Genomic DNA, 23,733 nt, shown 5'->3' on the forward strand with positions numbered 1-23,733 from the left:
GGACGGTTGTAGCTGTCTTCCCATATTTGTGTTTTGGAATGAAATCCCATAGCTGATCGAACTCTGTGTGGCATCCGGACGTGCTTTTGAGAGGTTCGGACGGAGGCAAGCTAGAACAATTTGAAGCTTCTCGACACAGAGGAAGGTCTGGGCGGAAAGTTCTCGTCGTCCGGACGGATGATGCTTGGACAGTTGAGCGTCACAGTGGCACGACTACATGTTGCTCAGCCAACATACGGTACACAGTCCATGACATGTACCTGATAATTAGAATTACATCTACGCAGCGGATAACACATAACAACATTATCAACGTAGCGAAAGGTACATCCATAAACAACAATTAATCACAACAAAAGATCCATTAATATGTCTATCTGTTTAAGGCTTCTACATAGCTATTAAATACATACCAAAAGATTGGCTCATAAATACAAGTGTCATATGCGACAAGAGCCATAAACAAAGTCTACCAAAAGGCAGACAACCCAAGGTCCAACCATTATAACTGTCGCGTCAGGCTTCAGTCACAACATCCCAAGTACTATGCTACGACGTCATTCATTAGATCCACTAAACCTGCAGTCAAAGCATCAGAGTTTGTAAGGTTGTGGCGTTAACCACATCCGTACAGGTGAAAGTATGAGTTCGCTACCTCAGTAGTATAAGACTCACTACGAAGAAAACAATGCACGCAAACATACATACATACAAGATTCAACAATATTATTCTCAAATCATCAAGTCCACACAACAACACATCATTAAGTACAAGTCTCACCATTCATCTCACTCTTATATCTTATCATATTTTCCAATACAATATACCACACATCTCAACACTGCCCGTAAAGCTACATACCTGCAGGGCACACATCTTACGTGTGCTAGCACTTCAATAGGCTTACCACACATCTCACAAGTGCTAGCACTTCAATGCTAGGCTTACCGTCAACACTGCCCGTAAAGCTACATACCCGCAGGGCAACAATACACAAGTGCTAGAGCCACTTACCCTAGACTTACCTTTAACACCGCCCGTAAAGCCACATACCTGCAGGGCAAACAACACACAAGTGCTAGAGCTACATACCCTAGACTTACCTTTAACACCGCCCGTAAAGCTACATACCCGCAGGGCAAACAACACACAAGTGCTAGAGTCACGTACCCTAGGTTTGCCTTGTATACCAAGTACTCATATACTACCATTATCATAACATATTCAATTCCCATGATCCACAACTCAATCACATTATTCTCATTCATCTTCCCTCCGGCGCATACCACATTCATAATATAATTTCATGTTACTCAATCCCCAACTATTCCAAACATATCAATTTCAATCGTCTCAACATTAACTTATCATCATATTCTCAATTCAACAATTCTCAATTCAATCACACACACACACACACACACACACACACACACACACATATATATATATCAAACATCATGTTATTCATTCACATGTAGTTTCTTGCATATCTTCAACATCATTTTATTTTCATAGTATAGTTCATAATTACATATACCAAATCATCATCATAGAGTTAGCATCCAATTAAACCAAACATAGCAATTCATATATCCAAAATTCCTAAGGTTCCTCAGTGAGTAGAATACTCACCTAGCTGCGCGGATATCAAGCTTAGGTCTCCTAGACGCCACCTTGCAATGTATCACAGTGGAATAACACATTGCACTATTTAGCACTTTAAATAATTAACACTTGAATCGCTCAAGGTTAAACCGTTGGAAGACCCGTAATATTTTTAAGGATTCCAGACGTCTACCCATAAATCTTAGACACTAACTAAAACTCAAACAATACTAACCCTGTAATGCCCCGCCTTTTACAAAAAGACGTAAGTGAAAATTTTGATTTTCACGTGACATTACGACATCGTCAGAGTTATAAATTGGCAGTGGAATATATCTATTTTTTTTTCTTTCTTTACAATGACACATTAGAGCTGACTGAATAACCTCAATATATAAAATAATAATCTTTGTTCTGATACTATAAATACATCTCGAATAATAACATACGTGCCACAAGCGACACTCAATAAAGTATTAGTAATACCAAAATATCATAGCATTGAAGAGACATATAAAAAGAGTTTGACACTAGTGCATGGAATGATAAACTAAGAAGGGTAGTCTATCACATCCAAGAGACCACAACACAGGAAAAGACTGCTACTCAGATCCATCTAAGCATCTGGATAGTCCTGGTACTCTTCGTTCTCAAACCCTGTATTAATAGATAATACAGATAGAAATAACAATACAAAAATACTAAAGTGAGTCCACTGTTTCCAATAATATAATGAATGCTGATTTATTTATGAAATGCAACATATGAAATAAAATAAAATAAAGATTATATATAAATATATATATACAATTTATGGCCTATGGTTGCAAGTCATAGTCATAGATTGAATATGTATATGTATATATAAATAAATAAAGAAATGGCGTGACAGTTTTATATGCAGAGTTTTAATTATATCTTGGAAGCACTCCTCTCGTGATGGATCCTACGGTCCGTATTAGCGCGTTGATTGGGATCCTACGGTCCCCCTTTTACGAGTTATCTCCCAAGTTTTATTAATCTTTTACTGGAATCCTACGGTTCTAGCATAACTGAAATCCTAAGGTTTCAGTGGCTTGTTTATTATCCTCTTTTCGGGTGCCTCTTCATTCACTGAGAACCTAGGAACTCATGTGAAGCCTCATGTACCCACTGTGGATCTAGATCCAACAGCTTGTTATTATACAAATTATTAAAATAATAAAATATGCAAAGCCACATGCGCAAACAAGTAAATAAAGCAGTAGACACAATATTATAGGAAAAATCCACCAGCTTCGTCCTCAGTAAGTATAAAGATACTTACCTCTTTTTGCTTCCAAAAGGGTTTCCATACAATTGGTGATAAAGGCTTCTAGAAAAGGGGCTAAAACTGCACCCTTGCTGTAGCACATGAAACAGAGTATTTTTCTCCTTTCCTTTTAAAAGAGATATAACTCGTGAGAGCAACAAGGTGTTCCTTCTTTTTGTTTTCTTCATTCTTTTCCCTTTCATTAACATCATAAACCGAACACACAAGGATACACTGCAATACATTTGAATGCACACAATAGTGAATTAATATAATTCACTAACAATACACTCCAACACTATTTTTTATTTCTAACCTCCAAATCTTAACATAATTTTCTATCGTTATTCTGTCATGGTAACGTCATGTAAAATTAATCCAATTAAATTTTATTACTAATCTTTTTATGCGGACTTTATTACGGCATTTATCAAGGCCTTTAAATATTTATTTAAAATAGATCTCGTAACACCAATTTTATGAGAATAGGTATAATAGTTAAAACCCATGATTTTTACAATAAAGTTGTGCAACCCAAAATAGCTTAAACCTTTAACTAAAATAATATTGATGCATGTACTGTTTCAGCTATTCTAACTGAAACAGTGAGATACCAAAATAGATTTTAGCCAACATATGGCTTATTTTAAATCAAATAAACTTAATAACTTCGTTAATATAATTAACGGATATTATAATTTAGAAATAAGTGAAATAAAATAACTTTGTGCTTATTTCTTTATTTTAATCTTATAAAAATTGAGCAGAATAACGGCTTATTAAATGCCTTAAATACTTAAAAGTATTTGGCCAGCATAACGGCGCTTTTGTAAAATAATATATTTTTACTTGGGCATCATAACGACGTATTTTTATATTTAATCACTCGACTTTGAAAATCCTGTTTAAAACACAACTTAAAACACATTAGATTACTTTAGCAAATAACTCATAAATTCACAATATTAAAATAAAACTTTAATTAAAAACCAAATATATTTCTTCTTTTTCTTTTCTTTCTTCTTCTTCTTTTTCTCTTCTTCTTCTCTTCCTATTTTCCTTCTTCTTCTTCTCTTCTTTCACAGTAGAGTCGAGAGAGAGACAAAGAGATAGAGAAGGAGAAAGAGCTTGAGAGAAAGACTTACCTACGGGAGAGAGAGAACTTCGGATTTCTTCTTCCTTCACTGCTGGACCCAAAGTAGAGAGAGAGAGAGAAACAGAATTTTGTGAGAGATTGGGAGAGAAATTGAGAAGTGTAATTGAAGGAATGGATTGGGCTCCTTTTATAGTGAAATGGACGGCCAAGATTGCTCCAAAACGGTCGCATCTAATGGCTGGGGAGAAGATTTGGGGAGATTTGGTATTAAATATCAGATTTTCGGAGATTTGGTGCATGAATCTGTTTTCTGCAGAAAGTCGATCGATCCACTTTTTACACTATAAAATATTCGATCGATCCAATTGAACAGTAGGTAGATCGATCTACTTTTTACTCTATAAAATATTAGATCGATCCAATATACTTAGCCAAATTTTCATCCGTTTCAGCACCTATGTAACTAAATCGCTCAATCGATTAATTAATCGATCGATCGATTTCGGCTTTTAATAAGAGTTCGATTCCCTAATTGCACGATCGATTCTATAATCGATCGATCGAATTAAACTTAGTTTAATTCTAATCAATTTAACTCTTATACACTTATGCAAATATTTCTAATAAATATTTAATCTCTTAAATATTTATACCTATCTTGATGAATATTTATTCCACAAATATTCATATGTATATTATTCCTATTATTAGGCCTTAAATCATATTTTAAGATATTTTACTTAATATCTTAAAATACGGGGTATTACAAACCCAAAGTATTTACTAAGGGTTAAATATTAAAATCACTATATAACTATTTACTCACAATATTAATTACTAACCCGCAATTAATTTCACTAACCCATAAATTATTTTCATTAACACTTATAATAATATTACCCCTAAAATTATATTCACGAATCTCTAAATTATTTTTCACTAACATTTTCTCCATAATATTAACTCTCAAATTATATTCATTACACTTTTACATAAAACACTACCGTATTTAAAATAACATTAACCTATAAGAAAATCTTAGGGTTAACCTCACAAAAACTATTTAAACTAAATACCCATAATTATTTATTTTTACTAATTTTAGAACCTAACCCATAAATACTTCTTTTTACAAAACCCATAGCTAATCTGGGATTAATCATCATTATAACCACAATTAATCCACAAATTAACAATCTAGGTTTCAATTACTTAAAACCCCCAAATTAATTTAACCCATCAAATTAAGATTTCCAATCTTAACCCATAATTTATAAATCACTACCCCAAACCCAATATTATTAACCCATAGCATTTACTACAGGTTAATCACATAAAAATTTAACTAAAAGTAAATACCCAAAAGTTAGAGTTTGAGGAAACTCACCAAAAATTCCACCAAATGTAAATCCAACAATTGGAGAGTGTTTAGCAAGCTCCACACAACAAATCCTAAGAACACATAGAATCAAACACATATATCTTTAGATTTAATCTAAAATCTCAAAGACCAAGAGTTTGTGAAAATACCTTAAACCAATCGATAGAAACGTAGATCGGGCTTCGTAGATCACGTTTCCGAAATAGGATTTGAGTTTGGACGGTTGGATCTTCGTAGATCATGATTTTTGTATGAAAAACCTTAAAGAAAAATCCTCTCCTTCTGTTTCTTTTTCTCTCGGGTCAAATGACCCTTTTTCTTTTCTTCTTTTTTACTTTTTAAACAGCAGAGGCGCTCGGCCTCTGCTTTGGAAAGGCCAAATGGCCTTTCCAATTATTTGAGAAGGGAGGTGCATGTGTGCCTCTTTTCAATTTTTTTGACGTGCGCCTCTCCTCTCCTTTTATTTATTTATTTTTTTATTTTTTCTTTCAATGGCCGACAGGGCCATTCTTCCTTCTTTAATCTCTTTTGACTTTTTTATTCATTCTTCCTTCTTCATTTAATGTGTATATATATATACACACACACACACATTTGTTTGTCTTTTCTCACCTGATTTCTTCTACTTCGTTGGTCAATTTTTTTGTTTGTCTTTTGGCTAGCTTTTTTTTTTTTTTTTTTTTTTTTTCTTCTACTCTCTTCTTTATTTAGTCTACTTATTTCATTTATCCTTTATTTCTTTTCTAACTCTTTTACCTTTTCATTTTCTTTTGTATTTCTTTGAACCTAAAAATATCAATTATATTTTCTTTTCAGGGCTACCATTTACATGTCCATAGGATAAAAATAGAACACTTTGTTTTATTTTACCATACCAAATAGACTTATTTTATTTAATCCTAATAAACCCATTAAATATTTTCTTGGACATTACAATATCACGTCGTCCAGACGGATGCAAGGGATCCGATTTATTTGACTTGGAACCTGTGCAGAATCTTCTAGAAACATATCTCTAAAGAAGACTTCTGAAAATTGACTGAACCCCTGATTAAAAGCATCGTTGTTTATGTTACTGACTGATGAGTGTCTAGGCATTTCATTAGGCCGTTTGGACGATAAACTCAGGATTCGACTTTTGCAGAGTCTTATTGGAGTCTGGAAATTCCTTCTTGATGCTTGTCACACTAATCTTGTCTTAATAAGGCCATTTCCATATCAGAGAAATAAACTTTGAATATTTGAAGACTCTGAACTGATACGGCATCCCTGTGAAATTAGCAACAGTACATGATAGTGATTTTGCCCAACAGAATGCAGCCAACACAAAAACTAACAATACCTGATATGCACTAGGATTTAGGAACCAAAATACTGGGCGTGGTAAGACTTCACCTTTGCAAGGTGAGTCCACTCCTCCTCAAGGGGTGAATGGTCTCATCATTCTTGACCCAGGCTTGACCAGTGGAGATGGTTTGCAGGTCATGTCCATGTTGGCCATACTCCTTAGCATACCTTGTATTAGGCTCAGCAATCCTTCATAGCCATAGCTGCCATTGGACTTCAGTGGCTTTTTCTTGTAGCGCCTTGATTTGTTCTTCTTTGGTTTGCCACTTTGATTGGTAGAAACAAACTTCTGCTATCTCTGTTGATGCCGTGGAGCCTAAAGTGCCATCGGAGGTAGAGTGCCTGATGTAGCTCTTGTTGGCAGCTCCTTCTGAACCTTCGACTTCTGAGCCTGGAGCTATGGACATTTGGGTCGGATGTGACCGGTGATGCCGCAGTGATGATAGGTGGGCAGGCTTCAATTGTTTGAATGCTTCTTCACAGTCTCTGCAGTTTTTAGGTTAGCATTCTTACAAATAACACTGTCCTTACCTTTCATATGTCTCCTATATGAAGGGACATATTTGGATGAGAAAGATTCCTCGGAGCATCTTGCTTAATCCAAGATCTGTGGGTTTTTAATAGAAAACAATTTGGTCTAATATGATCAACCTTCCCACAATTATGACAAATAGGGACAAACTTACCATGAGCTTGTCTACCTGTATCTTTGGATTTTGGCTTCACACAATTATTTAAACAATTTTTTTAGAAATATCCAAACAAGCAGTGTCTACTATCACGGGCTTAATAACAATAAAATCTAATTCAGAATCAGAAGCATGTGAAGTAGAAGCACTCAAATCATTAACAAATAAATCAGGCTTGTTAGAAATATCTGAATGAATACAAAACATGCTCTTTAAATTATCACTAGAGAAGTTTTTCAAGTGATCTTCAGATTCTTTTAATTTATTCTAAAGTGTATCAAAAATGTTAAATAGCATGGTATTCTCATATTTCAAAGAGTCAATCAAAACATGTGATTCAGATAACTGAACAATCAAAGACTCTTTTTCTTGCTTCGCCCTTTTGAGCTCTTTATTGGAGTTTTTAGAAGTTTTACTCAATTTATCAAAAACCTTAGAGAGCTCAATATCAGAATTCTCTTCAGATAACTGAGAAAAATTCATGATAAAAGGTGTTAACAAAAAATAGAAGTTACAACAGGATAAGGATCACACTCAGGGAATAAATCCTTTAAACGGAGTGTACCCGCTTTGATACCAATTGAAAATGTTAGGACTTCTAATTTATCAAGTGTGTGCGATAGTGTGCAACAAAATATCACAATGCGGAAAATAAAGAGACAGATATTTTGTTGACGAAGTGGAAACTCAATTAAGAGAAAAACCACTCCGGGGCAGCGAAACCCAGGATATCCATTATTCAGAAGACAAAGCTAGTACATAGACAGTAACACTCACATACCCGATACAATGATCGTATCTAGCACTCTGACGTATAACCCAACACGAACGCCTCCTAACCAAGTTATCTACTTGAAGGGGTCTTCAATGGAATCTTTTTCCTTAGGGCCAATCCCTAAGATAGACTTCAGTTCAGCATAGCAACAGCACTTGGCAACAACTTTAATGTGAGCGGATCAGCACAATAACTCTAAAAATAAATTCTCTAAGTATTACGGAATTCACTACCGAATTCTTCCAAACAATATGCCTAGGGGCCTTTATTTATAGGCTACAGGAATCCAAATTCGCGTCTGACTTGAATTACCTAGGCGGTATTCGGACGGTAGCTGAGAGTGTCCGGATGAAAACTATGCAACCGGCTTTTCAAATTCACACAATATTCTGTCCTGAATAAGGCCGTGTCCGGACGGTGTTGCTGTAGCATCCGGACGGTTGCACTTTAGCTGCACTCAATTTCCATATCAAGTCATTGAGCATCTGGACCTTGAAGTATGCCATCCAGATGGTTGAACTGATGCACGCAATTTCCATATATTAGGCTTGAGCGTCCGGACCATGAAGTCTAACATCCGGACGGTTGAACATTGTATGCACGACTTGTCTTATGAAGGATAGCGTCCGGACGGGAACACACATTGTCCGTACGGTTGCAGCTGTCTTCCCATATATGTATTTTGGAAAGAAATCTTTTGACTTGACGAACATTGAGAGGCGTCTGGAGGTGTTGGTGAGACGTTCAGATGGATGCAACCAGGAACAGTTCGAAGGTTCTCGACATAGAGGAAGGTCTGGACGGAAAGTCCTCGTCTTTCAGATGAATGCAAGGGATCCGATTGTTGACTTGGAGTCTGTGCAGAAGCTTTGATAACTCTAAATATGAAGGCTCTGAAAATAACTGAATCCATGATAAAAAGCATCATTACATAGAAGTGATTTCGTCCAACAGAATGCAGCCAATCACAAACTAACAAAATTGTTATTTGTTGAAATCCCACAGGCCTTGGATTAAGTAGGATGCTCTGAGGAAAAGTGAAGTTGAAGATTCTTCCTCACCAAAATTTGTCCCTCCGCATAGGAGACATATAAAAGGTAAGGGAAATATTGTTTGTAAGAATGCTAACCATATTTCCGCAGAAAAAGTCAAGCAGCATTCCAACAAAAGAAGCTTGCCCACTAGTCATCATTGCGGCATCACCTATCACATCGGACCGAAATGTCCACAGCCCCAAGCTCAAAAGAAGAAGGCTCAGAGGAAGTTGCCTACTGAGACAACATCATGTACTTTACCTTTGGCGGGACATCAGGTTCCACGGCATCAGCAATAACAACAATTGTTTGTTCCGAAGAACACATCAAGGCACTACAAGAAAATGTTGCAAAAGATAGAAACCATGCCTATGAAGGGTTACTGAGCTTGTTACAAGGTATGCTGAGGAGAATGGACAGTATGAACAATACCCGATCACATCTACCACGGGTACACCAGGTATGGGTCAGAAAGGATGAGACCATTCAGCCCTTGAAGAGGAGTGGACTCACCTAGGATAGGTGCAGTCTCAGCATGCCCAGGATTTTAGTTCCTAAATCCTAGTGCATACCAGGTATGTTTGAATTGCATTGATTGTCATATCTTATATATCCTATTTTTGTCTTAAATTCTGTTTGAGGAACCACCTTTTCTATTCCTAGATTTTCTCTTGGTTGCTTTGAGAAATTTCTGCAGGTACATTCTAGGGATGAAGAGAAAGCATGTCACTACTTTTTTGTCTTGGTATAGTCAAACCTCTCTCCCTAAGGTCAGGTTTGCTCTTACCCACATGCTTTGTCTAGACATATGATCTTTTCCTTTTAAGCATGTCTTTGTTGTTTTTGTCTTTTATTTTTCAACAAAAAAAAAAAAAAAAGGAAAATGATGCAGATTTTTATTGTTTTCTTACATAGCTTCTTAGATATCTTATGTATGTTTAACTGATGTCTCAGTTCTTGATGCATTAATTATTTTTGCCTTTATATATGAATAAATTCACTGCTTCTGTGCTATCTCAGCTATTAATCTTGTCCTCCATGCTGCAAGTAAAAAGAAAAATAGTACTGATTCTTAGGGGAGGAGTATCAAATGAGGGTGACTAGGCCCTAGTAAGATAAGGTTTGACTTTTGATTGGTCTAACTATGAATTTCTCTCTTATTTAGAAAATTCAGTTGCTTTAAAATCATATTAGCGAAGATATACCTTATTGAGAAAGCTTTCACACACACACACACACACACAGCATGAGTTAAGTTCACTATTGAAAAATTTCTATCTGCAGGGAAATTTTTGTGCTTATTGACTCTTGGTATATTTTTGAAATGCTATTGAACTGCTTTATTAGTTACTTATACATGCGTGTTCTGAAGCTAACATTAGGGAAAATATTTTTCTGCAAATTTTCCTCTAGTTTCAGCTTTCCTGTGTGAAACGTCCGGACAAACTTTCTTCTATGTCCGAACGCGTATGGCTTTCATGTTAGGAAGATGTTGTGCTATGTCCAGACGCACGCATTTTTGTTTTCCCTGAATGTTGTTCTTACAGCAGGCGTCCAGACAAGTTAGTGTTTTGTCTGGATGGGATCTTTTCTAGGTAAATATTCGCATTCCTTTTACTTCTTGCCTTTTGCATAGCATTGCATTGTTCATTTAATTTTTTTCATGTTGTGTTTTTCTTGTGGTTTTATCCTGAGATTTTGGCATTCTCTACACTTCTCTTCTCATTCCCGGGTATTTTCTTTGACTTCTCTTATTCGAATAATCGTTGTTTGGGATGTTGATTTGAGATATTGTGCATGATTATTCTGTCTTTGTACTGGATGGATATTGCTATATCTATGTATTTTGGATTGCTCTATTTTTGCATTCATTTGTACATCCACTTGACAGCCGTCTTTATACCACATACTTTTTGAGCTAACAGGATCTAATATTTTCTTGTGGATATAGGAAATCTGTTGGTATTTCTGTCTAATCTTGTTAGGAATATGTCGTTTTGCGGCTTCCAGCATAGCGTCAGACAGAGGACTCTTTGGAAAACAAACTAGTGTCGAAGTCTTATGTTCAAAATTCCAAAGGTCTCAGATTTCAAATGAGCTTTTTCCCCTGCTCATACAGAGTCTTCCGTAACTTCTTCCTCTAGACTTGCACCAGCTAGAGATTCAATTGTGAATCTTCTTTATCGTCTTCCAGACCACTTGTTTGGAGGATTTCATTATGCGGATGATTGGTTTCAGGCTAGAAGACTCAAGTGACTAAAGATTTTTCAATCTATGGTTTCCTAGCTTTAGGAGCAAGAAGCCGAAGTGGCCAAAATTCAGGAGATGTGATATCTTGAGGTTTCGGTTTTCTCTTATGTTGATTTGAGCTTTTGATGAGACACTTTACTATTATTCTTGTTGTTTAAATTTTATTAATTGTGGTTTTTCGATATATACTCTATTTACCCTTTGTCCTTTTGAGACAAAAAGAGGGAGTATTTGTAATTTTTGGACCGGAATTGTATTTTTAACCGATCAAGTGTTTTTTGTCCTAGAATAGTCAAAGGGGGAGTTTGTTAGTTTTTGATTGGCTACATTCTAATGACAAAAACACTATGTTTGTAAGGTTGCATTATTTCACAAGGATGCCGTTTTATTTCAAAGTCTTCAGGTGTTATGGACAGTGCCTTATATTTTGACAAGTGACAGTTCACATGCTTCTAGAAGATGTCCATGAAGATTCTGCACAAAATTCCACTGAGACAAGTTGGATCCCATGCAACCATCCTAACGTACGGGTCAATTAGAAAGCTTAAGGGAGCTAATTACTGCAAAGCCTGTGCATTAAAATGATGATGATAATAATAATAATAATAATAATAATAATAATAATAATAATAATATGCCTTGGTTGTATTATCCAATGGGGAGTCCAGCGAATTTTGAGTATTGAACTATTCATGATTGATATTAGTTTTTCAAACCTCATGACTTTGTGTTAACTTCACTTTATACTAGTTGAATCTTGTGATATCTCATAATGCCAAGTCAGTAGCTTAGTTTTTAATTACCTAAAATTGTAAAGATGGAGTTTGTTTTGTTAAGCTTGCTAATGAATGAGAATCATTGCTTTTGTGAAACTTCAATCCTATGAATAACATGATCATGCATAATTGTTGGTTGTAATTGGCTGCATTTTGTTGAACAAAATCACTCTCATGTAATGATGCTTTTTATCAGGGATTCAATCTTTTTTCAGAAGTCTTCCTTTCAAAGCTATGCTTCTAGAAGATTCTGCACAGATTCCAAGACAAGAAAATCAGATCCTTTGCATCTCTTCGGACGATGTCATATTCCATCCGGACGCTCAACTATCAAAGCATCATCCGTCCGAATGCTGAGAACTTTCCGTTCAGACATTTCTCTGTGTCAAGAAGCTTTGAACTATTCCAAGTCTCATCTGTCCGGACGTCTCAGCAACACGTCTGGACACCGTTCAGTGTTCGACCAGCTATGAGATTTCTTTCCAAAACATAGATATGGGAAGATAGTTGCAACTGTCCAGACGATGTGTGATCCCTTCCTAACGCTCTCCTTAAGTCGTGCATACAAAGTTTAATCGTCCGGACGACAGCTTTCATGGTCCGGACGCTCCAAGCCTTGATATGGAAGTTGCGTGTAGCTAAAGTATAACCGTCCGGACGCTAGGGCAACATCGTCAGGATGCGGCCCTATTAAGAAAAGAATATCGTGTGAATTTGGAAAGCCAGTTGCACAGTTGTATGTCCGGATGCCTTATGTCTACCGTCCGGACGGCGCCTAGGAAAACCTAATCAGACGCGATTTAGGTCTTTTGTAGCCTATAAATAGAGGGCCCTAAGCATGTCGATTGTAAGAATTTGATAGTGAATTCCGTAGAACCTTAGAGAGTTTATTGTAAGAATAATTGTGCTGTAGCGTTCTCTCTCAAGCCATTGCCAAGTGTTGTTGCAATGCTAAACCGAAGTCTATCTTAGGGTTAGCCCTAAGGTAAAGGATTCCATTGAAGACCCCGTCAAGTAGGAGACTTGGTTGGGAGGCATTCGTGTAGGGTATATGAGTCTTACTATCTATGTACTAGCTTGTCTTCTGAATAATGGATATCTTGGGTTTGGCTGCCTCGGAGTGGTTTTTCTCTTAATTGAGTTTTCACTTACAACAAAATATCTTTCTCTTTATTTTCCGCATTGTGATATTTTGTTGCACACTATTGCACACACTTGTTAAAATTAGAAGTCCTTTAATTTTCAATTGGTATTAGAGTCTGGTACAATCTGTTTAAGATTCAATTCTTGAGTGTTATCTTTCCTTTTGACTTCTAGTTTTATTTTCAAAATGTCTCTAAATCTTAATAATGTTCTGCCTTTGATGGTACGAACTATGGCTACTGGAAAGCTCGTATGCGGTTCTTTTTAAAATCCATTGACTGTTGGAAAATTGTTGAAACTGGTTGGACTAAGCCAGCGGATGCAACTCCCGAATCATACGACTTCTCAATGATGAAGGCCTCTATGCTCTATGTCAAGCGCTTTCACCGTCTGAGTTCTCTAGAATCTCGAACAATGAATCCGCTAAAGAAGCATGGCAAATCTTAGAAACAACATATGAAGGCCCCAAACTTGTTAAGTCTGCTAAACTTCAAATGTTAATTTCTAGATTTGAAGAAATTAAGATGTTGGAAGAGGAGACGTTCGAAGAGTTTTACTCCAAAAATGAGAGACCTAAGAAACTCAATGGTGAGTCTTGGGAAACCTGTATCAAATGTAAAACTCATCCCTAAAATTGTAAGATCTTTGCCTGAGCATTTCAAAATCAAGGTGACAACTATTGAAGAAAGCAAAGACTTGGAAGAAATGAAGATTGAAGAGTTGATGGGATCTCTTCAAACTTATGAGCTGTCCCTACCCCCGGTCAAAAAGATGAAGACCATTGCCTTGAAAGCTTCCAAAAATAAGGTCAAAGTCTCATCTAGAGACGACTTCGAGGATGAAGAAAAAGCTATGGCCATGATGGCCAAAAAATTTGGAAGATTAATGAGGAATGAGCGGTTCAAGAAGAAGTTTTCCGAAAAAATGAAGAAGGCCCCTAGAGAATCTGAACTCCATGAAGCTGAAAAGAAAGATCCTAGAGGCCCAAGAAGTTTTGTGTTTGTTTTTGTGTTGGCTGCATTCTGTTTGGACAAAATCACTTCTACGTAATGTTGCTGCTTTCACAGGGATGCTGCTTTATCCATGTACTGTTGCTGCTTTATCCAGAGTCTACTCTTCAGCTATGTTCTTCAAGAAGATTCTGTGAAGTTTTCAAGGAAGTTTATTTCGGTTCCCTATCAGTCGTCCGGACGACATGGCTATAGCATCCGAACGCTCATCAGTCAGTAACATCCGTCTGGACGACATGGTATGCCGTCCAGACGCTCATCTGTCAAAGTATAATCCGTCTGGACGACGAGAACTTTCCGTTCAGATGCCCATCAGTGTCAAGAAGGTTCGAACAGTTCAAGGTTGCATCCGTCCAGACGTAATGGCAAATCGTCCGGACGCTCTTCAGCATTCGAGAAGATCCCAGTGTTCCAGTGAATCCATCTGTACGACGTGGTTATACTGTCTGTAAGCCATTCAGTGTTTGACAAGCATTAGGGTTTCTGCCTCAAGACACAGTTTTGGGAGACGGCTACAACCGTCCGGAAAAAGTGTGATCCAGTCTGGACGATGTCCTCTATATGGCAAGACGTACATACAAAATTCAACCGTCCGGATGCCTGTCTTCTTGGTCCGTACGATCAAGCATCAAATATGGAAATTGTGTGCACCAGTTCAACCGTCTGGACATCAGCCTTCAGGGTCCGGACGCTCAAAGCCTTATTATGGTAATTACATGCAACCGAAGTGCAACCGCCCAGATGCTAGGGCAACACCGTCTGGACACGGCCTTGTTATGGAAGCTTTCAGTGCTACTTTGGAAAGGTAGTTGCAGTTGAACGTTCGGACGCTTGGTCAAGCCGTCCGGACACCCTCCGCTATTTTGGACATAACGTTTTACTCAAATATCAGATTGGGACAAAATTGGCGTTGTTAGAAAGTTAACAAGAAAATGCTGTAAATTGATGGTCCGAACGGATATTATACTCATCCAGACGAAAACATCATGCGTCTGGACGGCCCTGCAGAATTTTCCAAAATTGCTATTCGAACACGAAAACAGTAGCTCGTCCGGACGGCCAAGGCTACCGTCCAGATGCGCGTGCCAGAGACTATGTTTTTGAATCGATTTAGGGCTTATAAAGCCTATAAATTAGAGGCTAGAGGCATGCATTCGACACAGAATTTGGTGGTGAATTCCTTATAGCTTAGAGAGGGTGTTTAGGGAGTTATTGAAGATTTGCTAGCTCTCTAGCTTTTGCCAGTGTGTGATTTGATCAGCTGTGAAGTCTATCTTAGGGGTTGGCCCTAAGGTAAAGGAATCCATGAAGACCCCTTCAAGTAGGAGACCTGGTTGGGAGGCGTTCGTGTTGGGTTACACGTCAGAGTTCAAGGAACGACCACTACATCAAGGGTATGTGAGCGCTACTACTTTGTAACTAGCTTTGTCTTCTGAATAGTGGATATCCTGGGTTTGGCTGCCCTGGAGTGGTTTTTCTCTTAGCCGAGTTTCTACTTCGTCAACAAAATATTTTTCTCCTTTAATTCCGCATTTAATATTTTGTTGCACAATGTTCACACACACTTGTTAAAATTAGAAGTCCAATAATTTTCATTTTGAATGCTCAGGGTTTGGGCATATACGGGCTGACTGTGGGAACCTCAAGCAGGGACAAGGGAAGGCTTACAATGCAACTCTCAGTGATGAGTTTGAAGAAGAAGAAGCTCCTGAGCAAGAAAACTTTCTAGCCTTTGTGGCTCCTCTTGTAGAAGAGGAAGATTCTTACTACTCATGATGACGACGGGGAAGAGCTCAAAGAGGCTTATAAAACCCTCTATATAGAGTTCAAGAAGTTGAGAATGGCTCGCATGCAGCACATTCATGAGCTGAACAATTTACAGATAGAGAAAAGCTCACTGCTGCTCAAGATACTAAGACTAGAGGAGAAGCTACTAGAGACACAACTACAGTTGGAGATGGTCATTGATGAGAAGCTGACTGATATGCTGTCAATCCAGAAAAGCCTAACAGACAAGACTGGACTCGAGTATGTAGCTTCCTCCTCTGACATTCCTTCTGCTTCTAGGATTGTCTTTGTTAAACCCACAGTCCCCGAGCCTCCACCCACTGTCGTGGATAAAGGGAAGGACAAAATCAATGGAGATGTTCTGGTCACTCAGAAGCTCCCTACCATAAGAAGATCTCCCATATGCCATCACTGTGGATTAAGCTGGCATGTTCGACCGCAGTGCTCCCTTCTCAAGGCTCAGAGAGCAAAGGTCAAGAAAGAAGTGCCCAGACAAGCAAATTTTGGCACAAGACCTCTGGCCCTGTATTAGGCTCCTTGGAATCAAGCTCCAAGGCATCAAGCTTTTCATTATCAAGCCCCATTGCATCATGCCCCACGGCTCCAGGCTCCCTAGCATCAGCGACCTCAGTAGAGATTTGTTCCTGCTAATCAAAGTGGCAAACCCAAGACTAACAAATCTGGGCACTTTAAAAAGCCACAGAAGGAGGAAGATGATCAATGCTGCAAGGAGCTACCTATTTGGATGCAGAGCATGATGCAGTGGATAGATCATCAGTTGAAATCCTGCCAACAACCATCTAAAGGAAGGCAGGCATGGGTCAGGAAGAAGGAAGACATTCACCCCTTAAGGGGGAATGCACTCACCTAGTTGGTGAAGGTATTCATGCCTAGGTTGCTCATACTAGAGCATTAGGTTTGATTACATTGCATGTTCTTCTACTGTTATATCTTGTGTTTTCTTTGCAATTAGGAACCACTGTTATTTTCCCCCTATTTCTCATGAGAGAATTTTGCAGGTACTATTTGAGAAAGACAGAAAAAACCATGTTGAACGACTGTTTTTCTGTATTGGCAATTTTGATCCTTCACAGATTTGATCTTGCTTTGCATGCTAGTCCTATGATGTTGATTCCATATAGCATGTTTTTATTGTTATATATATATATATATATATATATATATATATATATATATATATATATATATATATATATATTTGGGGGGAGAGACTGTAGGGAATTTTTTTTTCTTTCTCTTATTGGCATGTCAGATATTGCTTGTTTTTTTGCCTGATATCTCAATTCATTGTTCATTAATTGACTATGCTTAGATACAATTGAGAGTTTATGTATATACACATTTGCCAAGGTTTTTCTTGTGTATGTAAAAGCTGGATAGTTACTTTCCTCATGCGATGAAAATGTGCACTATCCAGCTCTCACATACCCCGGATGCAGTGGTTGTACCTTGCACTCTAACGTGTAGCCTAACACGAACGCCTCCCAACCAGGTCTCCTACCTCAAGGGGTCTTCAATGGAATCTTTTACGTTAGGGCCAACCCCTAAGATAGGCTTCAGTTTAAGCACAGCATCAGCACACACAATAACGGCTTCAGAGAGATCAACTCAGCTCAATAACCTCACAATATAGCTTTCTAAGCACTAGTGGAATTCAATACCGAATTCTTACTGTTCTCAAGCCTAGGGGCCTCTTTTTATAGGCTAACAGTTCAAATCAGCGTCTGGCTTGATAAAATTGGGCGCCGTCCGGACGGTGGACATAAGTCGTCCGGACAGACAACTGTTCAACCGAAATGCCAAAAATTTCACTGAAGATCTTTCCTGTTTGAAAGCCGCGTCTGGACGGTGAGGCACTGTCGTCCGAACGGTCGTACGTCCACTGCAACTAATTTCCATATAGAGGCTCCGCGCGACCGGAGCAGGAGGATGGACGTCCGGACGGCCAATTTGATGCACGCAATTTTCATATTTGTTGCACGTGCTTCCGGACCATGTTGACTGTCGTCCGGACGTCTGGATTTGAATTGCGATACTTGCCTTATGGATGAGCGCGTCTGGACGGGAATCCACGTTGTCCAGACGGTTGCAGTAATCTTCTCATATCAGTGTTTGGAAAGAAATCTTGAAGCTTGATCGAACATTGAGGGCCATCCGGACGGGCTGCTAAATCGTCCGTACGTATGCAAGCTGGAGCAGTTCTAAGCTTCTCAACATAGAGGAAGGTCCGGACGGGAATCCACGTCGTCCAGACGGATGATGCTTTAGTCTGATGTGTGTCCGAATGGTTGATACATTGGACAGCTGGGCGTCCGAACGGTATGACACATCGTCCGGACGGCTGGCAGGGAACCAAGTTTTCTGACTTGCAAATTGTGTAGAATCTTCTGGAACACTTCTAAATTGCGGAATCCCTGATAAAAAGCATATTTACAAAGAAGTGATTTTGTCCAACAGAATGTAGCCAATTACAAACTAACATATGTAAAAATATCCACAGATATAATATTTAAAGATATTTTTAAGAAAACTTGATTACTAAGTTTCATACTAAATATCTCACAAAACTTAATATCTAAGTTTTGTATGAAAAATCTTACCTTATATTTTTATAAAACAATCACCGTCTCTCTCTCAAAACTCTCATGCACCTCTTCCATCTTTCTTTCTTTCTTCTTCCTCTTTTCTCTTTTCTTCTTTATTCTTCCTTTTTCACCGGAGAGACACCAAAGAGACTGAGAGAGAGAGATCATGAGTCTGAGAGGGAGGGATTCAGTGAGATCGAGAGAAAGAATAAGAGAATTGAGAGCAGAAAGGAGAGACTGAGATAGAGGGAGAGATCGGTCGAGAGAGAGAGAGAGACTTGAGAGAGAGGGACGATCGGAGAAGGAGAGAAACCGGGAAGATCGAACCAGGACTTTTGATGGATCAACGCCGACGAGCTAGAGGACGCTAGTGGACGTGATTTTTGGTAAGATCGAACCCGACAGAGAGAGACCCATTGACCCGAGCAAACTCGCTAGATTGAACCCGACAGAGAGAGACCCATGACCCGGTCCTCCATGAGCGTTTTCCGACAGAATTAGAGGCGATTTTCAAAGGGTTTTTTGAGAAAAATCCCCAAGGTATATAAATCCTGTAATTTTGTGGATTGATTTGCTTATTGTTAAATTAGGGTTTAATGGTTTTTGGGGGTTCTCTATGGATTGGCCGGATGATCTTGTGTTGAATAATGATTGGATATTTTTGATGTTGTCTATGTCCCTTGTTCTTGATTGACCTATTGGGTTCCTGTTTGGTGTTGTTTCACTCTGCCGTGTATGTATGGGTAGTTTAGATTGATGATTTTCTAGATGGGTTTTATGTTTGGATGGGTACTGATTTAGGAATTATTGTCAATTTGGATTCCCTATTGTAGACATATGAGTTTTGGACTGAGTAGATTTCATGTTTGGCCGTGTGTGGTGATTAGCAATTTCTGGATTCATGATTGGGTATTTTGTGTTGTTGATTCTTTGAGCTGTTCAGTCACTAAGTGTTGAAGAAGGATCCGGTTATGTGTATGTAATAGCTTGACTAGGCAGTGTTTGAGTTGTGGCTACGATTTGGGTATATTTTGAAGTGAAGAGACTGTGTGATTCATTGGAATAACCGAATGGGTATATGGGTGTTCTTGGATTTGTTTGTGTATGCTATGTATTCCATGTTTAGCAGTGTACCTATGTCTTTTGGGTTCTTGGTGAATTGTAGGATGGCCGATTGTATTGGCTATGGAGATTTTGGGATGATGGACATTTTAGCCATGATTTGAATTGTTGATATAAGTTCATGTTGATGTTTCGGGTATAGGTTTTTGGACTTGGTTCAGTTATTGGCATTTTGGTGGTTACGAAATCCATATAGTCTAAACTTGATTATCTTTCTAACTTTAGTTGCTGCCATGAGATTATGTTTAAGGTTCTTTTATTGGCTGTGACATTTTTAGACAATGTCTTGATCAATTATGGAATTGTGTGAGAAATATTGTGTATTGGGTATTGACCTTTTAATGTTTAAAGTTTGGATGATATTTTAGTATTCACTATTCTAACAAATTTATCTCAGAATTGATTATTAGATATGTTATTATGCAAATGATTGGTTATGTGATATTCTAGAAATTGGGTATTCAATTATGTTTTGGTTAGATGGTTATGATTTTCTAGTTGGGTTTAAGTTGGTTACATGTTAATTTATTAAAGTAACCCTTTATCATTGGATTTGAGAAATACGGTTTAAAGTATTATTAAGTTGATTGATTTGTAGTATTAATATGTATTCATGCTATAATAATTTAGGTATTTGATTTCCTAGATTAGTTGGGCTTTGTTAGTTTGTAATTGGCTACATTCTGTTGGACAAAATCACTTCTATGTAATGATGAATTTAAACAGGGATTCTGCTATTCAGAGGTCTGCTAGAAGATTCTGCACAGTCTACAAGTCAGAAAAATCAGATCCCTTGTAGCCGTCTGGACGACGTGATATACTGTCCAAACGCCCAATTGTCCAAATCATCTTCCGTCCGGATGACGAGAACTTTCCGTCCAGACCTTCCTCTGTGTCAAGAAGCTTCAAACTGTTCAAGCTTGCATCTGTCCGGACATTTCAGCAGCATGGCAGGACGACACTCAGTGTTTGACCAGCTATGGGATTTCTTTCCAAAACACAAATATGGGAAGATCGCTGCAACCGTCTGGACGATGTGATTCCTGTCCGGATGTGCTCATCCGAAAGGATTGTCACGAATTCAAAATTCAGACGTCCGGACGTCAGCCTTCATGGTCCGGATGCGCGAGCTACTTATATGGAAATTGCTTGCTTCTGATCAACAGTCTAGACGACCATTCCCTTGGTCTGGACTCGAGAAGCCTTGATATGGAAATTGCGTGCAGCTGAAGTGCGACCGTTCGGATGACAGGGCAACACCGTTATCCATCCGGACGCGGCTTAAATCAGGAAAGAATTTCAGTGAAATTTTGGAAAGTAGATCGCACAGTTGTCCATTCGGACACCTTATGTCTACCGTCCGGACGGCGCCTAGGTTCATCAAGCCAGATGTTCATTTGAACCTGCAACCTATAAATAGAGGTCCCTAGGCTTGAGAACTCCAAGAATTCGGTATTGAATTCCTGAGTGCTTAGAGAGTTACTTTAGAGAGTTATTGTGCTGAGTTAGTCTCTCTTTAGCTGTTGTTGTGTGTACTGTTGTTGCGCTAATTTGAAGTCTATCTTAGGGGTTGGCCCAAGTTAAAGGATTCCATTGAAGACCTCTTCAGGTAGGAGACCTGGTTGGGAGGCGTTCGTGTTGGGTTACACATTAGAGTTCAAGGTACGACCATTGCATCAGGGGTATGTGAGTGCTACTACTTTGTAACTAGTCTTGTCTTTTGAATAGTGGATATCCTGGGTTTGGCTGCCCCGGAGTGGTTTTTCTCTTGACTGAGTTTCCACTTCGTTAACAAAATATATGTCTCCTTTATTTCTGTTTGTTGATATTTTGTTGCACACATCTTTGCACACACTTGTTTATAGAAGTCATTTTGATTTTCAGGCTTTTAATTAATTAAGTATTGATTTTATGGTGTAATTCAAAGATAGAAGTGTGATGTTGAATTGGTATTTTAAAAAGAACTAAACTTTGATGTTTTATGGGAATTGGTCGAATATTATTTGGGATGAATTTTATGATTTATGGAAATTATATTTATATGTGATTAAGGTTCATGTTTAGGCATGAATTTCTAAAGAGTAAAGATATTGACCTACTATGCACATGTATATGTATTTGATGCAGATGATGAATAGAGACTGTACAAAAGGGTTGTAATTATAAATTACTTACTGAGGGTAGTACTGCATTTCAATAATATTCTGTTTATGTTTTATTTTAATTGGATGTTTGTGAATGATTATTGCATACTGCGAATAATAAATCTATTAATATTGGGAAAGAACGGCCCCCAAAGGTTCATGATAAAGAGTTGCTTGAACCGAAAACCATAATAATCATATTTTTTTGAACGGCATACAAAGTACTAGAGGAGGGAGGTCTCCGATAGTACGAGAATATGTTAATAAAAAGTAATGTTGGGGGGAACGTGCCCCAAGGATAGCCGCTAATCGGAGAACGGTCCATGTGAGTGAAGTGAAAGAATTAAATTGAACTGTTAATACTTTGTATACAAAACTGTCACTACATCATTATGTTATCTCTGTCCTTAAATAATGCATAATACATGATATTGTTGAATGACAGTTAACTCACTTATGGAACTATGGGGTTGTGGTAATAACCACCATCTCATAGATCTTTGCGTAGGTTCTGAGGATTATGGAATGGATTAACTGCTACCTTAAGAGATTTAGAGCTATGTAGTTAGGATTTGTTAGTATTTTGGCCTCATTCTGTGTTTTGAACAAAATCACTTGTATGTGAAAAGATGCTGTAAACAGGGATTTCATTATTCAGAGCTCTCTCAAAAGACTTTGCACTGCGAAGATTTCGGTTCCCTGTCAATCGTCCGGACGATCGAGACATCCCGTCCGGACGCTCATCTGACAACTGTTCCATCCATCCGGACGACGTGCCACACCGTCCGAACGCCAGTCAGACCAAGCATCATTCGTCCGGACGACGTGCACTTTCGTCCGGACCCTCCACTATGTCGAGAAGGTTCTATCCAGCTTGCATCCGTCCGGACGTTTCAGCAGCACGTCCGGATGCCTCTCGGTACTCGACAAGTCTCAGATACTTTCCAAGTTCCGATAAAGGAAAGATCGTCCAACTCTCTGGACGATGTGGTATCCCGTCCGGACTCGTGTCTCCGTAAGGCAAGAATCACAATTCAAATATCCCCGTCCGAACGGTGCCCAGCTTTATTTTGCCTGACGCTCATTTGAGCTCCCACCCTATAAATAGAGGCCCCTGGGCATTGAGAACTGCAAGAATTCGCTATTGAATTCGACAACTGCTTAGAGACGTGATATTTCCTCTGAAGCTATTTCAAGTGTGTTGTTGCTGCGCTACATCTGAAGTCTATCTTAGGGGTTGGCCCTAAGGTAAAGGATTCCATTGAAGACCCTTCATGTAGGAGACCTGGTTGGGAAGCGTTCGTGTTGGGTTACACGTCAGAGAGTAAGGTACGACCACTGCATCGGGTATATGTGAGTGTTACTATCTTGTATCTAGCTATGTCTTCTGAATAGTGGAATTCCTAGGTTTGGCTGCCCCGGAGTGGTTTTTCTCTTGATTGAGTTTCCACTTTGTCAACAAAAATCTCTGTGTCATTTACTTTCCGCTGTGTTTATTTTTGTTGACACTTTGCGCACACACTTGTCGTTTTATTTAGAAGTCAAATTTCAATTTTCAATTGGTATCAGAGCTTGGTACACTCTGTGTAGATTTAATTCTTGAGTGTTATTTCTTTTTGACTTCTATATTATGTCTCAAACTCTTAATTCTGTTCCTGCCTTTGATGGTACG

The 23,733-nt window shown here is 38.4% G+C and overlaps 1 protein-coding gene and 1 long non-coding RNA gene across 2 annotated transcripts; both read right to left on the reverse strand.

Moving 5' to 3' along the window:
• Positions 1 to 315: 315 nt before the first annotated feature.
• LOC133864690 (uncharacterized) lies at positions 316 to 5,792 on the reverse strand. Its single transcript, XR_009899552.1, has 3 exons — positions 5,527 to 5,792; positions 5,384 to 5,448; positions 316 to 579 (listed from the first exon to the last, which is right to left on the reverse strand). It is a non-coding gene; the product is annotated as an uncharacterized LOC133864690 (long non-coding RNA).
• On the reverse strand, positions 1,984 to 4,402 carry LOC133864689 (uncharacterized). Its single transcript, XM_062301094.1, has 3 exons — positions 4,046 to 4,402; positions 2,916 to 3,134; positions 1,984 to 2,266 (listed from the first exon to the last, which is right to left on the reverse strand). The coding sequence occupies exons 1-3, from the start codon at positions 4,225 to 4,227 to the stop codon at positions 2,260 to 2,262; spliced, it is 408 nt and encodes a 135-aa protein (XP_062157078.1). The 5' UTR covers positions 4,228 to 4,402; the 3' UTR covers positions 1,984 to 2,259.
• Positions 5,793 to 23,733: the final 17,941 nt, after the last annotated feature.

This window comes from Alnus glutinosa, chromosome 3 (genome assembly GCF_958979055.1).
Source record: "Alnus glutinosa chromosome 3, dhAlnGlut1.1, whole genome shotgun sequence".
Taxonomy (NCBI): Eukaryota; Viridiplantae; Streptophyta; class Magnoliopsida; order Fagales; family Betulaceae; genus Alnus; species Alnus glutinosa.

Bases quoted from the DNA above. Each gene is read 5' to 3' on its own strand.
- LOC133864689 (XM_062301094.1), bottom strand. From the start codon at position 4,227: ATGCGACCGTTTTGGAGCAATCTTGGCCGTCCATTTCACTATAAAAGG. The intron at 3,135-4,045 runs GTAAGTCTTTCT...AATGTATTGCAG, and splicing joins AAGTTCTCTCTCTCCCGTAG to TGTATCCTTGTGTGTTCGGT.